Source organism: Pimephales promelas, chromosome 23, assembly GCF_988280905.1.
Source record: "Pimephales promelas chromosome 23, fPimPro1.hap1.1, whole genome shotgun sequence".
In the NCBI taxonomy this organism is placed as follows: domain Eukaryota; kingdom Metazoa; phylum Chordata; class Actinopteri; order Cypriniformes; family Leuciscidae; genus Pimephales; species Pimephales promelas.
In genome coordinates this window covers 22,171,963-22,197,500 of record NC_142791.1, presented here as the reverse complement: position 1 = coordinate 22,197,500, position 25,538 = coordinate 22,171,963, and the positions used below count along the sequence as shown (strand labels likewise).

At 38.6% G+C, this 25,538-nt stretch overlaps 1 protein-coding gene across 2 annotated transcripts in view; it reads right to left on the bottom strand.

Annotated features, from left to right (window-relative positions):
- fgfr1b (fibroblast growth factor receptor 1b) overlaps window positions 1–25,538 on the bottom strand; it is a 26,322-nt gene extending 784 nt beyond the window's left edge. The window contains exons 1-17 of one of the 2 annotated variants that reach the window (XM_089126118.1): window positions 25,136–25,538; window positions 20,120–20,316; window positions 13,054–13,140; window positions 12,795–12,967; window positions 10,833–10,956; window positions 10,319–10,509; window positions 10,038–10,179; window positions 7,265–7,458; window positions 6,225–6,370; window positions 6,010–6,131; window positions 3,730–3,840; window positions 3,461–3,651; window positions 3,227–3,349; window positions 3,072–3,142; window positions 2,822–2,959; window positions 987–1,092; window positions 1–796 (exon numbers count right to left, since the gene is read on the bottom strand). The exon at window positions 1–796 is cut by the window's left edge and continues 784 nt beyond it. In XM_089126118.1, coding sequence (XP_088982244.1) covers window positions 614–796; window positions 987–1,092; window positions 2,822–2,959; window positions 3,072–3,142; window positions 3,227–3,349; window positions 3,461–3,651; window positions 3,730–3,840; window positions 6,010–6,131; window positions 6,225–6,370; window positions 7,265–7,458; window positions 10,038–10,179; window positions 10,319–10,509; window positions 10,833–10,956; window positions 12,795–12,967; window positions 13,054–13,140; window positions 20,120–20,264 — 2,247 coding nt within the window. In that variant the 5' untranslated portion in view covers window positions 20,265–20,316; window positions 25,136–25,538 and the 3' untranslated portion in view covers window positions 1–613. Of the gene's footprint in view, window positions 797–986; window positions 1,093–2,821; window positions 2,960–3,071; window positions 3,143–3,226; window positions 3,350–3,460; window positions 3,652–3,729; window positions 3,841–6,009; window positions 6,132–6,224; window positions 6,371–7,264; window positions 7,459–9,487; window positions 9,633–10,037; window positions 10,180–10,318; window positions 10,510–10,832; window positions 10,957–12,794; window positions 12,968–13,053; window positions 13,141–20,119; window positions 20,317–25,135 lie in introns of both variants that reach the window. The other variant, XM_089126117.1, reaches the window with a different exon arrangement.

Here is a 25,538-nt window from a genome sequence, read left to right as displayed (position 1 = left end):
AGGGAACCTGAACTTACAAATGGCGTAAGTTGAGTCACAAATGACACACTTCTGTTAAATTATTATGTTATTTGTTGGATGATTTTGGACCAATGAGATTTAATTGTGGGCGGGGCTATAGAATAGAAATAGAATCAAGTGACAAAATGCAGCTGGTTAGGACACGGTGTTGCGGATCAGGTTTCTTGAACAAAAAAAAAAGGATAATAAGCTCATACAAAAATAATAATTATTATAATAGTAATATAAAACAATAGTGTTCATATAATTCCATATTTGTACAATTGAACCACATTTACATAGCCAGCATACTCTAATGGGTAACACTTCAATTACTTTTCTTTCAAAAGAAAAGCATCTTCGTTGCTTTTTGAACATCTTATTTGTGAGGATCAATCCCTCTGAAGGACAAAATGTTTGCTAGTTCCCCACACAAGCCTCTCTGTTTTGATCAGTCTTGATTTTGAGAGTCGGTTCCTCCCGCTTGCGTTTCTGTGCTAGGACGGCCCAGGCTGAACTCCTCAGTCTCTGAGCCTGCAGAGTTTATGAGTCAAAGGAAGCAGAGAAATAAAGAGATCCTCTGTGAAATTTGAGGTCCAGGTGTTCCCTACTGTCAGCGTTTTTTGAAGGACCGAACAGTTTGTTGTGGGGGAACTATTGGGGGGATGCATGGCTCTTCAGGTTCAGACTCTCTCAAGAAGACAGAGTCCGGCTCGGAGGAGCAGGTGGAACTTCGTTCGTTTAGGATGACCTGAGAGTACATGGGCTCCAGGGGCACACAGAGGTCCAGATACTCCTGAAGGGAAACGCATACGTTAATAAGTAATTCCCATAATGCACTGGAATGAGAACAGTGAACGTTGTCATCCAAGTTTGCACGTATAGGATGCTTCAATTTTGAGCCAAAGCCTTAAAGTTGCCGTATTTTAAAATCAGTTACTTGAGAGGGTACATTTTGAGTAGGATGCTGACTTTAACTAGCTTACCTGATTGGACATCATGGACAGGGTGCGATCTAGGTCTTCTACCAGCTGTTTAAAAGTTGGCCTATGCGTGGGAACCGCATGCCAGCAGTCTTTCATCATCAGGTATCTGAACAAAAAAAAAAAAAAAATTCTTATTAGATTGTATGGCAAACAGTGCATTTCATTCCCAAGAAGGTAACACTTTACTTGAAGGGGTGTGCATAAGACTGACATGACACCTTCATATATGTTAGGAATATGAAGGAAGTTTAATGCATGTTTATGACAACTGTCATTAAGTGTCATTCGCTCAGTTATGACATTTTTAATGCAAATATGACATAGTTTGAGATGACACCTTGACATAAACCAATACATCATAACCTGTCAGTGTCTTTGTCATGACAACTTGACATTACTAAGTCAACACAACATGTCATAAACATGACATAGCAGATTGATTATCAAACTTTATAAACCACCTAGCTTTATTGGTTAACATAACATTAAACTGTCAAGTGGTTGGTTTTGACATTGGCTGTCATGAAGCCATTATAACTTTTTAAGTACCACTGTAGTTGAGGTCACAAAAAATACTCATGACGCATTTATAACAGCCAATGTCAAAGCCAACCACATGACAGTTTAACTTCATTTTATGTCAAGTTGTCATGACAAAGACACTGACAGGTTATGATGTTATGGTTTATATCAAGATGTTATAACAAAGACATAAACTATGTCATATTTGGATTAAAAATGTCATTATTGAGCGAAGGACACTTAATGACAGTTGTAATAAACATGCACAAACCCTACTTCATATTCAAGACATGTCATCTCATGACTATAAGGTGTCACGTCAGTCTTATGCACACCCCTTCAAGTAAAGTGTTACCAAAGAGGTATAAAAATTGGAAAAAATAAACTTGACTTGAAAATGCATGCGCCACATTTTTTTAAAAAGATTTATTCATTCAAATAATAATATTAATACATTTTGAAATATAATCATATAATTAAAACTTAATTATTTTATTAATAATAATAATAATCAGTTTCACTTCATATTTATTTTAATAATAAAACATTTATGTATTTATCTTAATAATAACATTGCTACTAAAATAAATAAATATTAAAATAAATCAATTAAATTGTCTATTTCCCTGTGAATTACATTTTAATAGAACCTTTAAAAAGTTTTTATTTAATTAAATTCAGAAGCATTTTTAGTTGCAAATTAAAATATCTGAACGAGCCATTTTATTCCAAAATAAAAGTTTTAATTTCTACTAAGGTAACCAAGAGTGGGAAAAATTATTATTATCATTATAAAAACAAACAAATAAATTATATAATATTAATACGAAAGGTTACATTTTTTGTTAATGCCATTTTTAAAGATTCTATTTAATAAAATGAAGAGGCATCTTTTAGGCCGTGAGCGTTTTTAGCCGGCGCTCTTCTAGCGTTTTCAGTTCTGATACTGAATATATACGGAAATGTTACAAGTATCCGATTTCAAAAATCGTTTGTTTCTGAATATAAAGTCATCGTATTTGCTTTAAATTAGGTTCTTGTTTTCAATGATTTTGTTCCACTGTTTGCTGCTGATGTACAAGCTAAATGTGGTGGTTGGTGTAGTATTCGTCCCGCCCCTCCTCCACTGTGATTGGACGGCTGGGTAAAAAAGTGACAGTGATGAAAAGTAACACTGCCTTTCACCCAAAATTGAACATTCAACTCTCAGCGACCAATAAAAAATTAGTTCAGTGTTAAAGCCTCTGGGAAAAAAAATGCTTTGGTGGACACACGGCCTTAATAACTAATTAAAATATGTGAAAGGGCCGTACAGCTCCTGAGTGCAGGCGGAGGGTCTGTCCATGCGATGACCTTCTCGCAGGAGCTTGAAGAGCTCTTCCACAGGGACTCCGGGATACGGCGAGCCGCCCAGAGTGAAGATCTCCCACAGAAGGACCCCAAAAGACCACCTACAAACCCGAGAGCACTTCATCAGTACCAAAACATAACCAAGAAACAGAACTTTTAGGAAGTGAAAGCACTGATGTGAGGATTAAATGGAAAACAAATCAACCATCTTACACGTCACTTTGATGTGTGTAAATCCTGTCAAACAAAGCCTCAGGTGCCATCCATTTGACGGGCAGCCGGCCCTGAAGAAGAGATAAAGATGTTCACTTGTCATAAATTGAATATTTGGACTAGAAACTATACAGTTTGAAGAACTGACTGCTTACATTTGTAGTCTTCTTGTAGTAATCTATGTGATGAATGTCCCGGGCCAGACCAAAGTCTGCTATCTTCATTACATTATCCTCTGTTACAAGTACATTGCGTGCTGCCAAGTCTCTATGGATACACTGTTGAGGAGTGCACAAAGACCAAAATATTGATTTTAGCCCATTCTTTGAAGAGATTATGAATCGAAAGCGTTATTTTATTAAAAAAAAGAACACATAATGTGACAATACCTTTTTGGATGCCAGGTACTCCATGCCACGAGCCACCTGGTAGGCACAGGAGACCAAGTCTTTAATAGACATGCTCTCGACAGAAACCTGGTCAGGATTGTAACAGTACTCCATGCCAAGCGGTCGGCGGGCACGCAGGTATTCCCGCAGGTTTCCTTTAGATGCGTATTCCACAATGACATAAAGAGGGCCTGGAAGAAGGAGATGTTTAGATGTTCCAGCATCTTCAAATGCCACATGATTGTAAGAATCCTCAGATGGGCGCTTACCATCCTGGGTACAAGCTCCGAGCAGGTTGATGATGTTTTTGTGTTTTCCAATCATCTTCATCATCTCCATCTCTGAGATGAGGTCCGACAGGTCCTTCTCAGTGGCGTCAGCTAATAAAAACATGCCATATGTTGATGAGGTCTGGTTCTACACAAGTAAACATCTGATAAATAATGTGTCATTCAATATTGTGTCACAAAAGTCCTTATCTTAATCAGTATTTTTGTCTGATTTTCCAGGATATAAATAACTCAAGGTCCATTCACACCAACGATGATAACTATAATATTGGGCCAGTTGTTCAAAACATTTAATCTGGATTAAAATGATTTTTTCCTATCCAGGATCAGGCAATCCGTTTTACTTTTATGCCGGTTTTTCAAAGCAACATTGGACTGGATCACCCTGAACCAGATACACAGTTTCCAAGATTACCAAATCCAGATTACCAGTGCTCTAAATGGGACAACATGTGGGATACCAGCTATGTAAAGAACAGGTAGAAGAGCCAACATGGGGTCACTGTAAGTGTTTCTTATTTAGAGACAAAACACAAATGGGGACAAGATCATTTTTATATTATTTTTACTTTACTATACTGAATAGCTTAATTGTTAGCCTATGTCTACTTTATCACACTGCTACAACGGTTACACAAGTCAAGTGCAAAATATAAATAAAAGTATATACATTTTTTTTTTGACCAATTTTAAAGTTTTACTACTGAAATCCACCTTGAAATCCTACCCCCTGTTGGGATCAGGATAATCCTGCTTTTTTGGATCAAAGTTATCCAAATCCCACTGACAAGTTTTGAACAACACAAACTGAAGGTTTGATCCAGATTAAAACTAGGATTGGATTCCCTGATCTAATCTGATTTCAGAATCTTTCTTTCCCTTTTGAACAACCCATTGAGATTTGATCCAATCCGATAACCAAAATCCGATCAGTTTACCTTTGAGCAACTGGCCCATAGTTCTAAAGATTGTCTAATAAGTTCACACAACAATTATAACGATAAGAGCGCAGAAAAACAATATTGTCGAAATCACTTTCAGAAAGTTTTTTTTTAAGCTGGTGAACGACAAAAGCATTGACAACCACCAGAATCCATCCTGCTTTAAAGAGCTCGAGCTTTTAAAATTGCAGCGTGCTTATAATAAACAGAATAATGTTCTTTGTTGATCTGGATGCTTATATAGTTATAGTTATTATTATTGCTATAAATTCAAATGGGCCTTAAACTTTAAATTAAAGAGAATATATTGTATTATATTATTAATAGGGCTGTGCAAAGATTAGTAGCATCCGAAATAAAAGTGTGTGTTTACATAATATATGTGTGTTGTGTATAATTATTTTGTATATAAATACATATGCATGCATGTATTTAAGAATTATTTGCATGTAAATACTGTATATATGAAGAGTTCAGATGCAAAAGCCTCTAAATGCCATTTGAAATTTTCTTCTTTAATGATGATTTTTATCAAACTTGTATATTTTATTTCATTACTTTCACTTTAATAACAATTAATAGGTAATTATCATTGCCATTTAAGGGAAATTACTGAACTTAAATATACAAGTTTGATAAAAATCATCATTAAAGAAGAAAATTTCAAATGGCATTTAGAGGCTTTTGCATCTAAACTCTTCATATATTTAAATACATAATCTATATTATATATAAATATTTTATGAATGAATTACACATTTTCTTATATATATACATGCATGTGAGTGAATTTATATATACAAACTAATTATACACAGCACACACAAATATAATGTATTATGTAAACAAACTTTTAATTTCGATGCGATTAATCGCACTTAATCTTTGCACAGCCCTAATTATTAAAAATGTTATTAGTATTAAAATAAATAAATAAATTTGATTATTTTAGAAAAAATATTATTCTGGATATATAAAATAAATAATACAAATATAAAACAATTTGCCAATGGTGTATGAACAATTAACTTAAAGATATATTTCAAAGTAAGAGTATAAAGAAAATGTACAGAATTTTGTCAAAGTAATAAAGTAAAACAAAGTAAATTTAACTTTTTTTTTTTTTCTTTTTTAAAGAATTTTTACAGAAAAAAGAACAACAAAACACTTTTTTTGCAGAGCAATATATTCTGGTCCCTTCTTCAAAGTAAATGTAAGAGTTTTTTGTAACACTATCAAAAATTAGTCACATCCCTCAGAATCTTCATCAAACCATTTCATGGTTTATTTTAGGCTGTTAATTTGCAAAACCACATACATTTCAGCATCTTCACAGCGACTTTAGTTATTCGGTTGGGCTTGTCCTTGTCCACTCCAATGGCTTCACCCATCACCACCAGACCAAAGCAGCCCTCTCCCAGAGGTTTCCCAAGTACTAGCCTGTAACAAACATACAGATGAACAAAATTTCAAAATGATTTCTAAGTTGACCCTCGTACACAGAAAATGAAGTGAGAGAAGTTGTGGTCGTACCTCTCTCGGGGCACCTCCCAGCACGGGTCCTGGGGCAGCTCGTACTCAGAGACCCCTGAGAGCATGGGGGTCCCGCTGGAGGAGAGTCGTGAAGGACGGACCAACATCACACCAGAGTTCAGAGACGAACTGGATTCCACCGACACCTGTAGGTGGAGGAAGCAGAACAAGTGTTTTTTTAAGGCCTTAAAGGGTTAGTTCACCCAAAAATGAAAATTCTGTCAGTATTTACTCACCCTCATGTTGTTCCAACCCCGTAAGACCTTCGTTCATCTTCGGGAACACAAATTAAGATATTTAAGATATTAAGATCGCTCCTGCATACAGTCCATAGGCTTCTTGAGGGACTGGCTCTTGCTGTCCTCGAAAAGTCATTAAAGACATCGTTAAAATAGTCCAAGTGACTACAGGGGCTCAATCTTTAGTTTATCAAACGACGAGAACACTTTTGTGCGCAAAAAAACAACAAAAATAACGACTTTATTTCAACTATTCACTTCCTTCTCCATGAGCCTGTAAGTCAGTTAACGTAGTGTGATTGCGTAGAGCTACGTCACACGTAGGCTCACTATTGGCCGACGCTGGTCATATGTGTGTGTGATGCGTGTGACGTACAATAACAGAAGCTTAAGCTATTAAACTAGTAACCTGACTCGCGCAGAGGGAGAAATAAACGAATAGTTGAAATAAAGTCGTTATTTTTGTTGTTTTTTTGCGCACAAAAGTGTTCTCGTCGTTTGATAAACTTAAGATTGAGCCCCTGTAGTCACTTGGACTATTTTAACGATGTCTTTAATGACTTTTCGAGGACAGCAAGAGCCAGTCCCTCAAGAAGCCTATGGACTGTATGCAGGAGCGATCTTAATATCTTAAATATCTTAATTTGTGTTCCGAAGATGAACGAAGGTCTTACGGGGTTGGAACAACATGAGGGTGAGTAAATACTGACAGAATTTTCATTTTTGGGTGAACTAACCCTTTAAGATGGACACAAGGGTCTTTCTTTAAGATACCGGTACGTCAAAGCCCTTATCCGTTACCTGTCTGCGGAGAGGAATGCTTTTGGCCAGCTTATGGACGGCCAGCTGGCTGTTGAAGTCGCTCTTCTTGGAGGAGCTGCGGACTTTGACGATGGTGGCGATTCCTACCATGAGGAAGATGAGGAAGAATCCCACGCAGTAGATCAACACCTCCAGGTAGGACTGACTGGGAACTGCAGAGGGAGCGATGGGTGCTTATGGGGCAAACACAACGCTAAGGTCAGTAACCAAAACTAGATTTATACCTCTACTGAAGAATGAGCTATGGGGTTTTAAATATTTATCGGGCTGTTGCTATTAAGAAATATTTTTTCTGAAAAAGTAAAAAAAAAAAGTAAATGATAGTGATGGTTGGCATAGAAACAGCATTAATAAGGTTGAATACTCTTATACAGTTTCAACTGACATCAAAAACACCTCTGTGACTGTGTCTACTACAGCATTAAACAGTGCTTTGGACTGACACACACTGGTAGATGCTGGTGACAGGCACACACGCACACGTATCCACACATACACACACCGAGCTCTGTTTTATTTCAACCAGTGCATTTGACACTATTGGCACCGAGAAGAGAGCACAAGCTCCCTTTGTTGCCACATAATAGCTCCTTTGTGGAGTAGTATTTCATCCCACATTCTCCACCGGCATGGGGCTGCAGTCGTCCCATGCACAAGTATGAAATGGAAACATCCTGGCCAAACTGTCCTGGGAGGCCAAAGAGACACATAACTACACCTGATGGGTTGTTATTAAATTAAAGCATCGTATCTATAGATTTGAGCTGTTCTGCAATATTATGCAATGGTTGAAATAAAACAAAGTCTCCAGAAGATGAGGAACCAAATGTTTGTGGTGCTTGATCATTAACAACTTCATATATTTTAATGATGCATTGATAACGCGCACCTAGTCACAATTAACTCAGATTATAGTCAATAAAATGATAAAGATGTTCCAAAATACTGTTACCCATATGGCATTTTAAGGCATCATAATCATGCTCCACACACAATGGTGGTTAAAAGATTATGCTGCATTATAAGATAACTCATTTTTGATGAATTCTAAGGCTGCATCACATGTATTCTTTCCAAAGAAGGCAATCCCATTATGCATTGCGACTAGCTTGGTAAAAATAAATAATCCCAGATGGTGCACACGTTGAGGAAAATGTTATAAATACGTTGATCTTTCAATCACTGCTAAAAAAAAATATGAATAAAAATAGTTCAATTGACTATTTTAGCCAATATTTTTTTCATGTGCTATTTATTTTAATGCCTATTAGAGCAGAGGTTCTCAACCGGTGGCCCTCAGCAAACCTCAAGATGACTTAAAATAAGCCCAAACAACAACAAAAATGAAAGATATTACTTATTTTAATTAACCCACTCAAAATAAAAAAGTATTCCCTTCGAAGAACCAGGGTTCCCACGGTCTTGATACGTAGGCTAATCTTAAAAGTGCGATTACTAGACCTGGAAAACTCAGTAAATTAAAAAAGTCTTGGGCTTTAATTAATAAAACTGTGAAAGAATTTTATAATGAATATACGTTGTCATCTCAAGCTCTAAAAATTGCAAGTGATAGCAAATTTGTGGGGGCGCAAGAAGTCATAGCCTATATTGAGTTTACCAAATATGCTACTTATGAGGTTCAATCACAGTTAGGATGCAGCCTTAGAACACCAAAATAGCTTCCTAGATATTCTCATATCATAGTCTGCTTACTCTCAGAATGAACATAACTGATTTAATCAGAGTAAAGGTGACTTGGTGTGCACTAACCGCTCATTAAAACAACAAAGATAGCAGGACAGAGTGAGAAAACAAGGAATTTAGAGGAGGTGAAACACAGTGCCATAACTGGTGTCATTTGCCAGGTCAATGGGAAGTAAAACCTACTAAGGGAATCTTAGTAAGATAATACTTCAATAGGGGAAGATGTCACTAAAATCCAAATGTTTGGTCTACTAGTCATGCTGGTGCCGCGCATGGGTGGTTTTGCACCTGTGGACGGTTACACACGTTCCCATAAAACACCTCGCCCTTTGTCAGCGGTGCAAAAGATACACCGGCTAAAGTGACAGCTGAGTAAATGCTCTTCGACTTAAATGTGGTTCACCTGAAACTGGCAATTGACACAAACAAATGGACACTGTTGGGAATTATGGACGAGAAGGGAAGGTCTTGAGAGGACAGGAAAGAGTCGCCGGATACCTTTGACAACGGTCAACCATGCTGAATGATGGGAGATCCCGATAGAATTGCCCGCCAAGCAAGTATACTCCCCAGCATCCTCAAAGGACACATTCCTCAACTGGAGCACCTCCATCTCCTTGTCGGTGGTGTTGAGGCCAGCCGTCTGGAAGAGAACGAGAAAAGCAGACCCGAGGCCCAAGACGTGAGGGGAAAGGAGGAGGAAGCGGGACCACATTGAGCTTGGGGAGTTGTTGTTTCTGGTTGTTTTAAAAACCAGTTAGATGCTCCCAAAGCTCAGAAAGCCACCTGAAACCTTTCCATCACCTGTAGAGAGAGCAAATATCACTGCCCAGCACCATCACCACCAGTCTACCTCCACCTACATCAGGCAAGCCACATGGAGAGTCTCTCCAGTAAGACCCAATCCATAGCCAAGGAATTATTGCCATTGTTTGGGTCAACTGGAAGTTTCCATGGCATTATTGAATAGGAAAACCCAAAGCATGAGAGAAACCCAAAGCAAAAACCTCTACAGAGATCATTTCAGACTAGCCTGTGATCAAGTTACCTTGTCTAAGGACAGTTAACCAGGCTGACTGATTGGCTTCTCCTATATAATTGGACACTTTGCATATATACTCGCCGCCCTCTTCTTCTGTGATATTGTAGAGAGTCAGCACCTGGGTGTCCGAGCTATTGACCCCCGAGTGCTGGAGACAACAAGAGACCAAATTCATGACATCCAGTCCCAATCCAGCACAACCTAATATGTGTGGATCTCTTATACGAAACCGCTGCACACAAGTCGGACTTGAGCAAATTGGCTGCATTTCATTGTTGAACCTTTACCTTTAGGACGCGTACGTAAGGGAGTCCATCAGGTCCCCGTTGACTTCCGTTCACCAATATGTGTTTGAGCCACTGGATGTGAGGCTGGGGATCGCTGAAAACCTTGCATACAAACTCTACGTCACTGCCAACCACAGCCGTTCGGTTTGCAGGGAGACCAGCATAGAGGATGGGCCTGTGAGGTGATCGCTCTGCAATATACACAAGGGGGGTTTGTGAGGCTTGAATTTAATTGCAATATTTGAAGAGTTCAGATGCAAAAGCCTCAAAAATGGTCATTTTAGAAGAAAATTTCAAATGGCATTTAATCAAGCTTGTATATTTAAGTTCAGTAATTTCACAATTAATAGATAATCTTCATTGCCATTTAAGTGAAATTACTGAACTTAAATATACAAGCTTGATAAAAATGATCATTTTAGAAGAAAATTTCAAATGGCACTTAGAGGCTTTTGCATCTGAACTCTTCATTTATTCTTGGACTGCCACTGGTCGAGACTGAGACGTGACTGACCCACTACATCCAGCTGATAGGTGTGATTGATGCTTCCGTATTCATTCTCCACCAGGCATGTGTAGTTGCCCTTGTCTGAGGGCACCACAGACTCCATGATTATGGTCCACATGTGTTCCCGCAGCTGAGAATGGAAAAAAATACTATTACTTAAAATTAGAGCCCGACCGATAAAGGATTTTGAAGGCCGATACCGATACAAATATTTGGTGGTTTTAAACGGATACTCCACTTATTTTGGAAATCATTTTCATTTTACCACTCCCGCAGAGTTAAACAGTTGAGTTTTACCGTTTTCGAATCCATTCAGCCGATTTTCGGATATTTAGAACAATATCAGTAACCAGACAGTTTCTGGTCTCATTGACTTCCATAGTAGGAAAAAAATATACTATGTAAGTCATTGAGACCAGAAACCGTCTGGTTACTGATATTCTTCCAAATATACGGAAATCGGCTGAATGGATTCGAAAACGGTAAAACTCGACTGTTTAACTCTGGGGGAGTTGTAAAATGAGCCTATTTCCTAAAAAAAAGTGGAGTATCCCTTTAAAATCCGATATTCCGATATATCGGCCGATATTTGTTTTTTATTATTATTATTTCAGAAACGCGCAACAAAACATTAACAGATTTCCCTAACATTAGTTATTTATGAGTTTTAACTAAAATAATATAATAATGCATTTTAAAAAGAAACTTGTTTCTTTTATCGTCACAACAGAACAGACTGATGATAGTGGCATTAGCTAGCTTTGTGGTTAGCTAGTCTATGATGAGCCATAATTTAGCAATGGATTACGTCATACTGCAAATTGTAAAACTTACATTTTCAATATAACAGGCCTAGGAGAGATGATACATCTTATTGCTATAACTGTCACGCGCTATTAAAGAAACACTTCACGTCGCATTGTCAAAAGTTAAAAGGACAGTCAGTCAACTATACTGTAACAACGTAACGTTACTATTACTAGCTAATTCCGCTTCACTCTCGGCTTATTTAACAGCACCAAAACTGGACATGATAGTCACAAATTTTGTCATGCTTTTTTGAGTTAAGAGAACTAATGCGGATGTTCTTTTAATTGTTATTCAAGCAATGTATGTCTCGTGACCAACTCAACGAGTGTTGCCAAGAGGGACTGTGTAGAGTGCCCTCTGTTGGACAAACTATACAACTCCAACACTCATGACATGGTTCAAGCGTGTTTCGTCCGTTTTTATTTTTGAAATATTCATTTATCGGCCATTATAACTGCCGATACCGATAGTTTGGAAAATGCCTAATATCGGCCGGCCGATATATAGGTCTGGCTCTACTTAAAATAGATTCATAAAATGTTTATTTTGAATATATACACAGCCCAGATAAAAGAAAGTCGCTGTTTGGATTAAATTGAAAATGCTTAAGAGTCAATGATTGAATAATTGCATGTTTGTTTCGCAACCCTAATTGATGGATCATGTAGCTTTTCATTTCTTAAACATTGTAGGAACACACATCATGGCAATATTCCAGGATGACAATGTCAAGATCAGGCTCAATTTGTGAAAGAATGGTTGGGAGGGATTATTCATGAAGAATAATATTCACACGTAATTTTCTGTATCCTTAGTTGGAAATGGCTGATGGAACAATCTTGAATGTCGAAACTGGCAGCAAAATAATCAAATATTTTGTGCATATTCAGTATATCACAAAGCCCTAATTATCACTACAGCTATCAGCTCGTAACCAGACCTCTCATGTTGCCTGCACGTTTAAATCAGGGTGTGTGTATTCAGGTGTCGGGTTCCAGGGTGTCGAGATTCAGGCTGTGATTTCGGCCTATTGTGAGCTGAGGTTTCAGCTTTCCTTCTCTCGGCTCAGGTGCAGAGTAAATGAGGGTTGTATGTCCTACATAACAGTGATATCACAACAGAAGTCAGCTACTGAAGTGCTCTCATGTGCAAACGTACCTTGTAGCCCCCGATGCGCTGGTCTCTTTTGAACTCTTTTCCATTCTTGAGCCAGCGTAGTTTCGGAGTTGGGTTTCCCTCGGCTTGACATCGGAATTTCACCGTTCTGCTGGCCGGAACGGCATGAAGCTTTTTTTCCATCTTTTCAGGCTGAGCCCAGTGAGGTGCCATCGCTAAATCGAAAATATGGTATTTAACAAAACAACAAACATTTAATAATTGGATTGTCTTCCTGAAAAAAAAGAGAGCGCATGCTTACGTAAGAGCTCCTGGCTACTTGACGGCTTGTTCTCTTCTGACGATGACTCATCGTCGTCCTCATCCTCGGAAGACGGTACTGCGTGACCTGTGACAAAGTCGACAGAATGCGTGTCAGAGAATACATTCATTTAGCCGTTCACCATGAGCAATTTCAGACGTCAAAATTTCAGTAAAACACTGATTTATTTGTCTGTCTCTGTACAAGAATTCTGGTCAGGGAGCAGAGATAGCAGCAGATTAAGAAAGGCGAAGTTTGAAACGCTTTTAATTTTTTATTCACAATACTGTGCCACATTTTGTAGTCTTGATTGATCAGGTTAGTGAACGGAATAAACGCATCCGCCCTTCACAGAGCGCCGGACAGTGAGAGTGCATGAGTCACTGCAGGCTCCGCTCCAGATCCATGCACACACTCGAATCACAGACGCACACACAATCTAGGGAGCCGTCTCCACAGCAGAACAGGGAGAAAAGACCTCTAAAAGCCTCAGTTGCTCATCTATGAAAACAATACAACATCAAAAAGCAAATTAAATGTTTTCAAACTTGTTTTCTTGTTCATTTGCTTAGAAAAGTAACAGAACTACTTTCTTCCACAAGCCACATCATTTGAGATATCATTCATGTCCATAGCACAAACGGTGAAGGACACCAAAAATACACCATCAGCCATACCCCTCAAAAATAACAAAATGTGTCATTTTCACAGAAAATTGTTTCTTCGATATATATATATATATATAAAAGTTCATCATCTCTAAGCTCTTACAAGACGTTTCTCTCACATTAATGATGAAATAGGCAGAGTGGTTGCCCAGAAAGCTCTGAACAGTGCAGGAGTAAAGCCCAGAGTCTGTCGGCTTTACTAACCCGATCTCCAGCTGGCCCCTGTTCACCCACGTGGTCTCCATTCAGCAATGCAGCGTGGTCTCTCATCCAGATGACCCCTAGGACTACATGAGGTCTCGTCTTGAGCCAAGCACCAAGGAACAACGTGTACAGCTTCATTTTCACCTCTGTTCGAACTAGTGGCGGAACAGAAGACCAGGAATGTTTGGCAAAGGGGGAACTGGAGCAAAATCGGCAACGCGGGTCCAAAGGAAACTGAAGAACCACTAAACTTAAATAAGGGCCATGACTAACAAAAAGATGAGTTTGTAAAGCACTATTGAGAAAGAAAACTACACAAGGAATGCTTTAAAAATCAAAGCTGATGCCACAAAGTCAAAAAAAGATTAAAAATGTATGCAAGCCAGATATCCGGAAATAGAAAATCAAGACCACATCTGGGGGATATTTTAACCTAAAATTACCCTTTTTTTTTTTTTGCATTATGACATTTTCATGACTATTTAGCACATTTCAATTAAGCAAATTCCAGTTATGCCAAAATAACAATATCTTTCTTTTGACTGATATCATGATTTACAATAAGAATGCAAAGTACAGATAGTATTTGTTCTTCTGCATTTAACATTTAATCATGCTGTTTTATAATAAAAATAAAAGATAATCATATATTTTTTAAACGAATGACAGTTTTACAAAAAAAAGTTAAATATCTGAAAATTAAGAGAATATTTTGATATGAAAATGAAGGACATTTTCCCACGGAAAAAAAAAAGCTCTGCCAAAAAACTGCCAATACAAATTATCCAAATAGTCTTAAATATTATTTTTTTTAAATAAACTTTTTTTTTTATGTCCCAGGGTCTTTATCGTGAGATTCACCCATCTCACCCACCAATTCAATACTGCACTCTGCTCAAACACTTTGAATAAAAAAAAACAATCCTGTCAGAAAGAAATGCACTCCTTTACAATAAATGCACTTTAGAAATGCACTTCCTTTACAAAAGATTGGGAAGTTCTGAGGTTAAAAATGAAACTGTTTAAAGATTAACCTCCGGTGACCCACTACACTTATTAAGACTGAGTTTCAGTACATACAAACAAAAGCCAAAAATAAAAACCCTGACGCCAGAGCAAATGGTAGTTCCCATTCAAAGAGACCCCCCACCAACCTTAAGTCACCTTAATTGTCAAACAAACTAATCCTTCCCTTTTGTCCTCCACAAAGTTTCTTGACAATGCGAGCGGATCCGTAAGAGATGGAGGGGGAAAGAGAGTTAGTTTGGAGAGACAGAGAAGAGCCTGTAACAGCAGGTTCCTCGGCTAGTTGTCATGGAGATCTCACTTGAGCCAACTGGAGGTATTTCCTGGATCACAGGCCCCTTAATCCCAGCAAGGAAACGGGACGAGAGGGGGGTGGGATCAACTTTCGTTTCAGCCCAATTTAACAAAAAAAAAAAAAGCAGGAAAAGTAGCGGCTGGGGGAGATGACTGGACTTGAAATGAGGACTGATGTCTTATCGCATATACTTCCATTCACTTTATTTTCAATCATTCCAATCCCTTACAAGAGCAGAAACAGGACACACACATTAAACCACAGATTTACAAGAAAAACAGCACATATAACTGGAGTTAAAGGGGTTGACAACTCCCAGCATGCCTTTTGATGTCTAAACGTCTGGCTGTTGTTATTGTTGCAATTAATCCAGCGAAGATATTTTTAGGAGTCTACCATTCGTAAACACTTCATAGACTGGATTTGCTTCAAGTGGAAACTTGAAAAAAAAAAAAAAAAAATCTATAAAAATATCAATGTCACCATAAACATTTATCGGCCATATGACTATATGACTGAGAGAGTTGTTTTCAACTTACTCTTGAATTTCAATGGTTTCATCAAGTGAACTGGTATTTAATGTAGTCTGGGTAGTACTGTTTTTAGATGCCATGTATGATTTTTTATGTACTGATATTGTTTTTTTTTTTCCTCTGATCACCACAACCATTTAAGAACAGACCCATTTTTGGGATTTAAAAACGAGACAATTTTAGCCTTTTACAAAGGCTAATGTAGTGAATGTTAAGTCAGAATCAATTATCTTACAATGCTATTGCACAAGCTTCGCCTAAAAGGGGCTTTTTGCACATAAAACAGTGAATAAATTTGGTATTATGCGGGAATTCAAACCATTCCTCTGGTCAAATTGGAAGCAGTCGATAACAGGAGGAGGAGCGCACCACCTATATGGCCGAATGGGGAAACTGTCAAATTAGAAGCACATTTTGTTTATGGAAGAAATTCCACAAAGCAGAAAGAATCATGATTTGTCCCTATGTCATTTGTCCCAGTCTGTAAGACCCAAAAACACAAGCATGATTTCATCGCAAGCTGTACCAACGCACATCTGTGCGCTCAGATTTAGACCGCTCCGAACTGGCTTCTTGGAGAACCGAAGAGAATGTGTGTTTTTTTTCCAGAGGGAGGCGGAGGCCTGACCCATTTGTCTTGGTCAGTCAGTACAGGCTGAAGTGAACAACATCTGTCATCACCTCATTATTCATCCAATGACATCTTTAAAAGCCCAAAAGTCGTCTAATTTTGGATCATTACAACCCTTTTAATGAAGCAAAGCTTCAATAAAACAATCCTCGAATCCTTAAAGCTGTCCCGTCTCTCTGCATCAGCCAGGATTGCTGCTAAGCTCAGGACTTGGCTGGGAATCAATAGAGGAAGTCCTAGTCTGGATGGATTGCTGCTGGGATTTCCTGCCTGGCTAGTAATACTGTTGGGAACCGAGTTACTACAACAACTCAATTCAGGCAAGAAGGCAAACAGACGGTTCGATCACAGCTCACAAACAATGGACCAAGAGTTTATGCAGCAACAGGATATTTGCGATGGCTGTTTTCACATGCAGATGAGCTCTGCGGCCCACAACTTAGTACAACATATTAGTGTGTTAAGCAACTGTGAATGGACACTGTCGACTTGTATGCAAACATGCATCAATAAGCATGTAGACAATTGAGACTGTAGTGTGTTGGTGTCAGGCAATCACATCAACAATTCTGACCATTCCCCTTAATTACACTGAAAGGTTAAAGCAAATTATCAAACCACTTCATTTCACAACTATTGGGATGATTGACGTATTCAAATTCATGATAATTTTCATGATATGGCCGACAATAGACATTTGAATACAATTTAACAATGTTTCGATGTATACTAAAAAAACGTAAAGTAAATTCAGGCATCAACATAATGCACAGTGGGAAAATGGATATTCATTTTGAGATTTGCTAAAGATAACATTTAACGATGTTAATAAATTGTTTGATTCATTCGATTAACTTTAAGTGAGCATTGGGCCCCGTGAACACAGGTATTATGTGTTTTGGTCGATTGGATGACAAGTGTGTGATGCTAAACACAGGTGTAAATGGGATCTAAAATGTTGACTTTCCAGAAGTAGTCGAAAACGAATCCAACCGGATTTCTTTCATAGTGTAAACGCTCATGTGGCCAAATACATTCGAACAGCTGCAAAAGACGCCTACTCTCCGCCAACTGACTTAATGCGTAACCATTACGATTTAACATGAATTAAACTTTGTCGGCTGGAGACGCAAATTTGGTATGAAGACGAAAAGCGTACCAAGCGCAATGTTCGCTCAACATTCCTGATTTCTAACACACACACACGCTCACAGCGTTCGGCTGGTCTTGTGGCTGTCAGAGAAGAAATGAAAGCTAATGCTCCCCGTATGATTTCCTGTTTTCTCCGGTCGTGTTAATATCTAAATTGTGTGAGCTTATTTCATCCATCGATCCATTATCGAAAGATGCATGCATTTACCCGCCCATAGACCCTTAACTCAAAGAAATCAGGACAGAAGTGGTTGAAAGTGGACAAAAGAGATGGATTAAAACACCAGGTGTAAACTGCATTTTAATACCAGGTGTTAACAGGGCCTTAGATGACAGTATAAATGTAAAAAACTTTAAGCAAGTTATGGATTCTTTGCACTGCTGCACATTCTACCATGATCCATTTGAACCTCTAAAGCCCAGAACACACCAAGCCGACGCCAACGAACTAGCGCTTAGGGATGGGACGATAACCGGTTTCACGATAAACCGTGATAAAATGTACTGACGGTTAGTATTATCGTTTAAAATGTAATTATCATTAAAACCGTGTTTGATTATCACGATTTTAATAACTCACTGAATCCTGTCGGCCAGTCTGACGCAGGCGCGCAGCACGTAATATTTTTTTAAATTACTATTCGAGAAGGAATGGTGGAAGGCAGTGACCGTGCTCAGGAGATTTTTCAGCCTTTTAAAAGGACCAAATCTGAGGTGTGGTCATATTTTGGGTTTTACAAAAGTCCTGAGGGAAACTTGATCGAGGATGGTCACCTTGTCTGCCGAACAAAAAGTCACTGCAATAGAAACACTTCAAATCTGCCGAGTCGTCTCGTGTGATCATCACCCGAACGCAAGGCAAGTTAACTTTGACCTCAATACCAAAACTACGTCTGGGAAACAATTGGGCACGAAATGTTGTTTTGAGTTGAAACATTTTATGTCACTCACTTGAAATAGACGTGAAGCTTCCGCGAAGAAAAGTTTGTAGCAAGTGGATTTGAGCCAAAGACGAACGAACAACTTCAAACAAGACTATTATTAAGAGTGATATTTTAAGGGATAGTAAAGTATAGATACATCACGTATTAAACCGATTTTATTTTTACCACATAATTACGGGGACATATTGAATTGATAATGAGATTAGCTAATGTTTTAAATCTTACCTATTTATGAATTCATTTTGTAAAACAATCGTCCAGACAAGATATATCTCACCAATATTATCAAACTCTGTAAACAATAAATCAACTCTGATTTCATTTTTGCAATACAATCAAAAACCGGAGACGCAAGACGGCAAGTTGTATTTGAATGAAACAAGAGCGCGCGTCCGTTGTGAAATGGATGTGCGCGGTGTGTGTAATAATGTGTTGCTATTGACGACGGTCATTATAAAGAAGCAAATGCCATAGAATAGAATCTTGCTTAAAAAAACTGCATAGAGAGGCTTGTTTTATTTGTTGTTTGTTGATTTTCAATTATAAAACTTGTTGAAATGTTTTCAGTGTGAGCATCAGTTCTTTTTGAGCACTTTCATAAATTTTTAACAAAACCGTGATAATATTGATAATCGCGATTATTTTGGACACTATAATCGTGAAATGAAATTTTCATACCGTCCCATCCCTACTAGCGCTGATGAAAACCGACTGTGTTGTCGCCTCTCGTTCGCTCTCGTCGAGGTAAAAAGCTGCACTTGAACACACCGAGAGAACCGCAACCGACTGTCAGCTAGAATGTGCGTTCTGCGCCTGCGTTTAATGAGCCAACTGTCTATTTTTGCAGATATATTAGTCTATATTCGTCATTCAAAAAGGAAAACTGACGCTGCCGGCTGCAGATACACATAACGTAAACAAAGCAGCGCGTGCTTACCGTTTAGAATATCAATCCTGCTGAACACTTTCTCTATTCCACTCCGCTCATGTTAATATTGAAATATTCGCCGAGGAACACTCACGTAAGAAGACGCAACATAAGAACAGCCTTCTATCTTTACCGTTTTGACTTCTTTGTTTGCTGTTTTGCTTTTATTCTTGTGCACTGACTCTTTCACTTAGCTGAACAGCCAATCAGAGTTCTCTCTTTCCCCAACGGCCCGACGCCGATTCAACATGTCGAATCGGGCGAAACAAAGCCGACGAGGACTATTTTCAGCCAACGGCAAGGAACCGTGAGATCACACCGAGGAAACTTAGTTGGCCGACGCACAAAATCTGCCAGACGGCCGGCCGTCGGCTCGGCGTGTTCCGGGCTTAAGGTTTCGAGAAAGAGTGAAAGACCCCAAAGCTCCATGGACGCATAAAGGAAAAGCATCTGTAGTCCTAGAGCACACCAGACCCTAATGAGTTCCAGCTCTACATCAAAAAACAGAGCCGTGAGCAGAACTCTGCTGCTACATGAGGTGGAGCCTATTGTAAGAGATGATTCATAACTGTGTTCATCCTTTAATCACACAAGTAAAGATGCTGCTTTCATCCATTAGTTCGATTTTGCACCACCTTCGATTAAGCACATCCTGGAAGTGAACACTAGAAAAGGAAAAACGTACCTTGTTCGGTTACCGCGGGACGTGAGTGGGCCAAGGGGAGGTGAGCTAGAACAACCCACAGGAGAAGCAAATGCCATGACTTCATCATCCTGAGAGAAGTCATGCCACGGCAGCTGGACGAAGAGGGTGGGCCGAAACAGCTCATTCACACAGCTGTGGGCAGCGCTGGGCCATCAACACCAGCAGCATAGAGCTACCTGCCAAAAAAAAGGGAAAGAGAATGTGTACAGGAAATAGTCTAATATGGTTTGCATGGTAATAAGTAAAAAACAAACTTTTCAAAGGAATGATCTGTCTTTTTTGAAAACATTTCCGTTAACTAACTATGTTGGAGAGTTCTGGTTGGTTAAAAATAAAGGTTCTATTAAATAAAGGTTTATTGGCATCTATGACTCAATGAAAGACCTTTAACATTCATGGAACCTTTCCACTGGAAAAAAGGGGTTCTATGAAAGAACAGAACTGTTCACTGAAAGGTTCAAGGAAATCAAAATGATGGTTCTCTTTTGGAACCTTGAGTATACTGGCCCGCCCCGAAGTCTCTTATTCAGGTTCCTAGATATGATTAGATTTGGAAAGTTGGAATGATCTTTAGGAGTTGAGTGCATATGTACACCAACACAATGTAAATACCACTGAGAAACTTTAATTTTGGGGACATGTTAATTAAATAAGCCTAGCAATCAAATTTTTATTAGTTAAAAAAGTAATGGTAAATGCTAACTGCTCATTTAAGTTTGTGTGACTTTAGCTTACAAAAGTTCACTAGAAAACACTATTCATCTAGCAGACTGTGGCAACAGTCTTGCACAATAAAACTCCATGTCCACTAATTCACTGTAATGCTAAAACTTACATAAATATCTAATATGCAGGCTTTACTCTTAATTTTGTGTATAGACCCATTTTATTCTGACCAAAACCACTTGAACACACATCACATCACAAATTATGATTTACCATCCAGAAGGACTACATAATGCAGTCTTTGTAAGCATAAGCGACTTCTTTCAACAACTTGTAGTTTGAACACTATTGTAAATTTCCACTTATAACTATATCAAAGAGCCACCAAACGCTCTGCTTACAAAGACCAGACCCCTCTCATTCACTGAAATAATACGTCACCTGGCCATAAAGTCCATCTGGAAGTCATTAATTTGACTTCTAAGGCTGCTTCATTGCTATTAAATATTAAGTTTGATTAGCATTGACAACTGTTTACGCATCAATTGACCACACCAGCAGATGAAAAATTAAAAACAATTATCCGTATTTCAATGCAATAAGCATTCTTTGACATGAAATGTGAATTTACCTTTAAAGGGATACTCCACTTTTTTTTTTTTTTTTTTTTTGGAAATAGGCTCATTTTACAACTCCCTCAGAGTTAAACAGTTGAGTTTGACCATTTTCGAATCCATTCAGCCGATTTTCTGATATTTAGAAGAATACCAGTAACTAGACCGTTTCTGGTCTCATTGACTTCCAGTGTAGGAAAAAATATATGGTAGTCAATGAGACCAGAAACTGTCTGGTTACAGATATTCTTCTAAATATCAAAATCGGCTGAATGGATTCGAAATCGGTAAAACTCGACAGTTTAACCCTCAGGGAGTTGTAAAATTTCCCAAAAAAAGTGGAGTCTCCCTTTAGGAAAAGCTACAAGCCTACGTAAGTCCGTAACTCTGAGTCAAGAAAACATCACAAATCCAAAACTAATTTAAACATGGTTTTCCCGTACAAGAATGAAGCCAACAGAGGCCCCAAACCCCTCGACCCCTCACCCGACAGCAGCTGCCCCCTGAGTAGGTGTAGAGAGGCCATCCCGGTGGTGTGAAACACATCTGTTAATGCTATGCCCCCCTAAGACTGGCCACTTGACACTTGGCTTTCCTTGGGATCCCAGTCACGCCTCCATCCCTGCCAAACGTTTCCCAACAAAAGACCCGTAATCTGGCGGTTGTTTTTGTATCCCCTCCTCCAATAATCGCACTGCAAACCATTTGCTCTCGCACCTTCAACTCTACCCACAATCTGATACAAAACTACTTGATGCCATATGTTCTGCTCTCATTACTATAAGAGTGTGGGAAATTAGAGTATTAGTGAATGCAAACAAAGACAAAGCTGTTTCAACTGATAGATTTGCAGCGTGGCGGCATTAGCACCTTCGTTGCATGGCTCGGTCTTGCCCAAGTGCGTTTAAAATACTCGACCGTGATCCGTTTTCATCTGGAGTTAAAGTACCACAACATCCCATCGTCTTAATTGTGATCACCTAATTAGAATGATAAACGAGGGATGTTCGTCCATTACTGAGAGCTGTCGTACAGACTTCATGCCAAAGTAATTCAGCTGAAGTGCGACCTCTTGGCTACATGAAGAGATTGTCGCTCTGCGGTGGGTGGCGACCCTGAATAAAAAATCCTAAATGCTAGTGTGCAGCAGGTTTATGGTAAGGCCATAAACGCAGTTCATTTACCTCACAAGCGCTGTCCATAACCATGTCAAAGTAGTCAAATTTAAGAATCTCTTAAACTGATGAGAATGTGGTACTTTTCACAGATGAAACTGCGGCAGGCTGGCGAGATTCAAAGAAATGTTATTGGCTAAGCTATAAAAGTGTTTTGCAACAACAGTCACGAAACAGTATTAAAAAATGTGTGAAGTTCTAGAGGGATAATAGCTTACACGTTACATAGTTCTACCAGCAGTCTGAAGGATTTTGCAATCACGCTTCATTGCTTGTGCTTTTTCATACTTGATGTCCAGGAAACAAGCCATTTCCAATTTTACCACCACCACCACCACCACAAAAAAAGAAAGAATCAGCTCTACTACTCTCTAATGTATGGAAACTTGCCAAGTAACAAATAAAAAAAAGGTCATTGTGACTTTCTTCCAATTCTCCTTGCAATTGTGAGTTTCTCACAATTCTGACTTTTTTCCTCAGAATTACGAGTTTATATCACAATTCTGGTTTACATGTTTAAACTTGCAATTGGTAGAAAGTCAGAATTGTGGGATGTAAACTAAATTGCGAAGAACTGCCAGTTTATAAGTATGATAAGTATTTATAAATCACAATTCTGAGAAAAAAAAGCCAAATATGAATGGAAGCTTCTTTTTCCTGACTTTAAAACGTGCATTTGTAAGAAAAACTAAAACTAAAAACAAAATGTTTAAAACATTTAAAAAAAAGAATGCATGCACATTACAGATTAGCAAATAAATTGAAATGTTAAATACATAAACTGCAAATAAAACAGATAATAAAATGATATATTTAAAAAAATTACACTAAAATGATAAATAGTTTTAATTTGTTTTATATTTGGCCCAAAATAAGCCTGGAGTAAATTCTTTACTTGATACATGTACTATTCTCTCATGGAAGCATCTTCTAAACGGATAAAGGCAAATGAAGAAACTTATACTCAACTATCACTATCAATAGTGGAAAACAGCATTGAAACCAGCAGTCCTTTCAGAGCTCTCCACAGTAATGCAAGAGAAGCATTTGAAAAGCCCATTGTGATAATTAAAGGTTGGGATTTGCTCTGTTCCCTACCCCCCTGAGAGTCCAGCCCGGACCCTTAATTGCTATGCTGCTGCATCCATGCATGACATTCCTCGACTCTGTGTTTGTTTTGGGAGATAGTCATGCAATCCACCCCAGGACCCCACCAACCCAGAGCAACCCCCTGCTCTCGACCGCCTGGGTAGTTATCAGGCTTTACACCTGTAATTGCATAGATTAGGGAAGGAAATCCAAGTGAATTATTTTCCCATTTCCCTTCCTATCCACACCTCCCTTGCCTGATGCAAACCAAAAACCCCCAAAAATGAAAATAACGTAAGTGTGCGCTGCAGTGAAGTTTCATAACGCCAATGTGAGGGAATATCTAAAACTCTAAAGCTTCAGCTGCATGCAGTGAATATCCAGTTATGCTGAAAGTGATACTGAGAAGATTACCACGAGGAAACCGGTCACAGCGGGTGATTCAGAAGCCTACTGACCAGGTGCATGGATGCAGCTTGTCTTTCAGCGCATCCAATATTACACATTCAATTTGGATGGACTCCAGTTGACACAGTCGACAGTGAGATTCGGCTGTAACTCAGCACGAGTGCCACAATAAGTCAAGATGGGCTCCTAGAGGAGGGGGGTTGCGGTTTTGAAAATATCAGTTTAATTTATGAATCATCTCTGAAACGAAGTAGTCATCCTCAGAGATGCTGACACATGTTAGATAAGCAATTCAATGATTCACTCTTGATCAGAAAGTGGCCCCAATAACATAAGGGACTGACTCATTATTAATGGTTTCTTGACTAAAATGTTTTGACTGAATCATTGAATGTATCTTACCCCTTCAAGTCGACAACAAAAGTTAGTAAGGGAACATCAGCTCAGTTGTGACACAAAAACCTCCTGATTTATCATTAACACAGAAACAGATCACCCTGGAAAGGTTTGTTTCCTCAAGGAACACAATACATCCATGACAAACACTGGACAGACAATGCCACCTAGGGTTTTACAGCTCAAAATAGGTCACTTTTCATATTCATTGATATGCAAATTAAGGGAACACAATGTAGCATTCTTATTCTACTCCTGCTGTGAGCACCTATTCAAGGTTTGTCTCTTCATGAATGTGCAAATACAATGGAAATGAGAATGATTTACTTAAAAAAAATACAACTATACATAGGCTATGTAATGTATATGAGGTAACTTACTATATAAATATAAAGGCTATAAGAATACTTCTGTACAAACCCATCCCTCTATATAAAATTAGCACAAATTAACACGTCTTTGCAAAAAAAAAAAAAAAGTTTCTTCAAAATATGCGGATATAAAAGCGTCTTAAGATAAATATCAAGTATTTATGTAGCCCCTTTTCTAGGCTGTTCTCGTTCACATCAATAAAAATTAACGCTAAGTTACAGCATCAGACCTACGCGAAAGATGTTGAGGTTCTTCCCAAAGTTAAAAACACTCACCTCTGGATGTTTTTCTGAACACTGGGTTGTGTTGAAGTGGACTTCTTCTTGGGGTTATTTTGGTTTGTAAAGCATTACTCCACAACAAGCGATCTCCGAAGAAAATGCCCCACGCTGAAGTGAATCAAAACAAGACACCCAGCCAGATTTCTTCCAACGCGTCTGTTTTTGCAAAAGTAGCGAGGGCAAAAATGAGTCACGTTTAAACTAGATGAAACAAACACAAGGTTTTGGTCCAGGTGCGTAGATGAACCGTGAGAAAACTTCCACGTATTTGCTGTTAGGGAATTTTTCATTCATAAACTCACATGAGTGCCTCGCGGAATACGAAAATTCTGCAGCAAATGTTCGTGTTTGTCTTGCGCTTTCTCTGTCGATCACAACAGCGTTTCTTCCCCTCGAA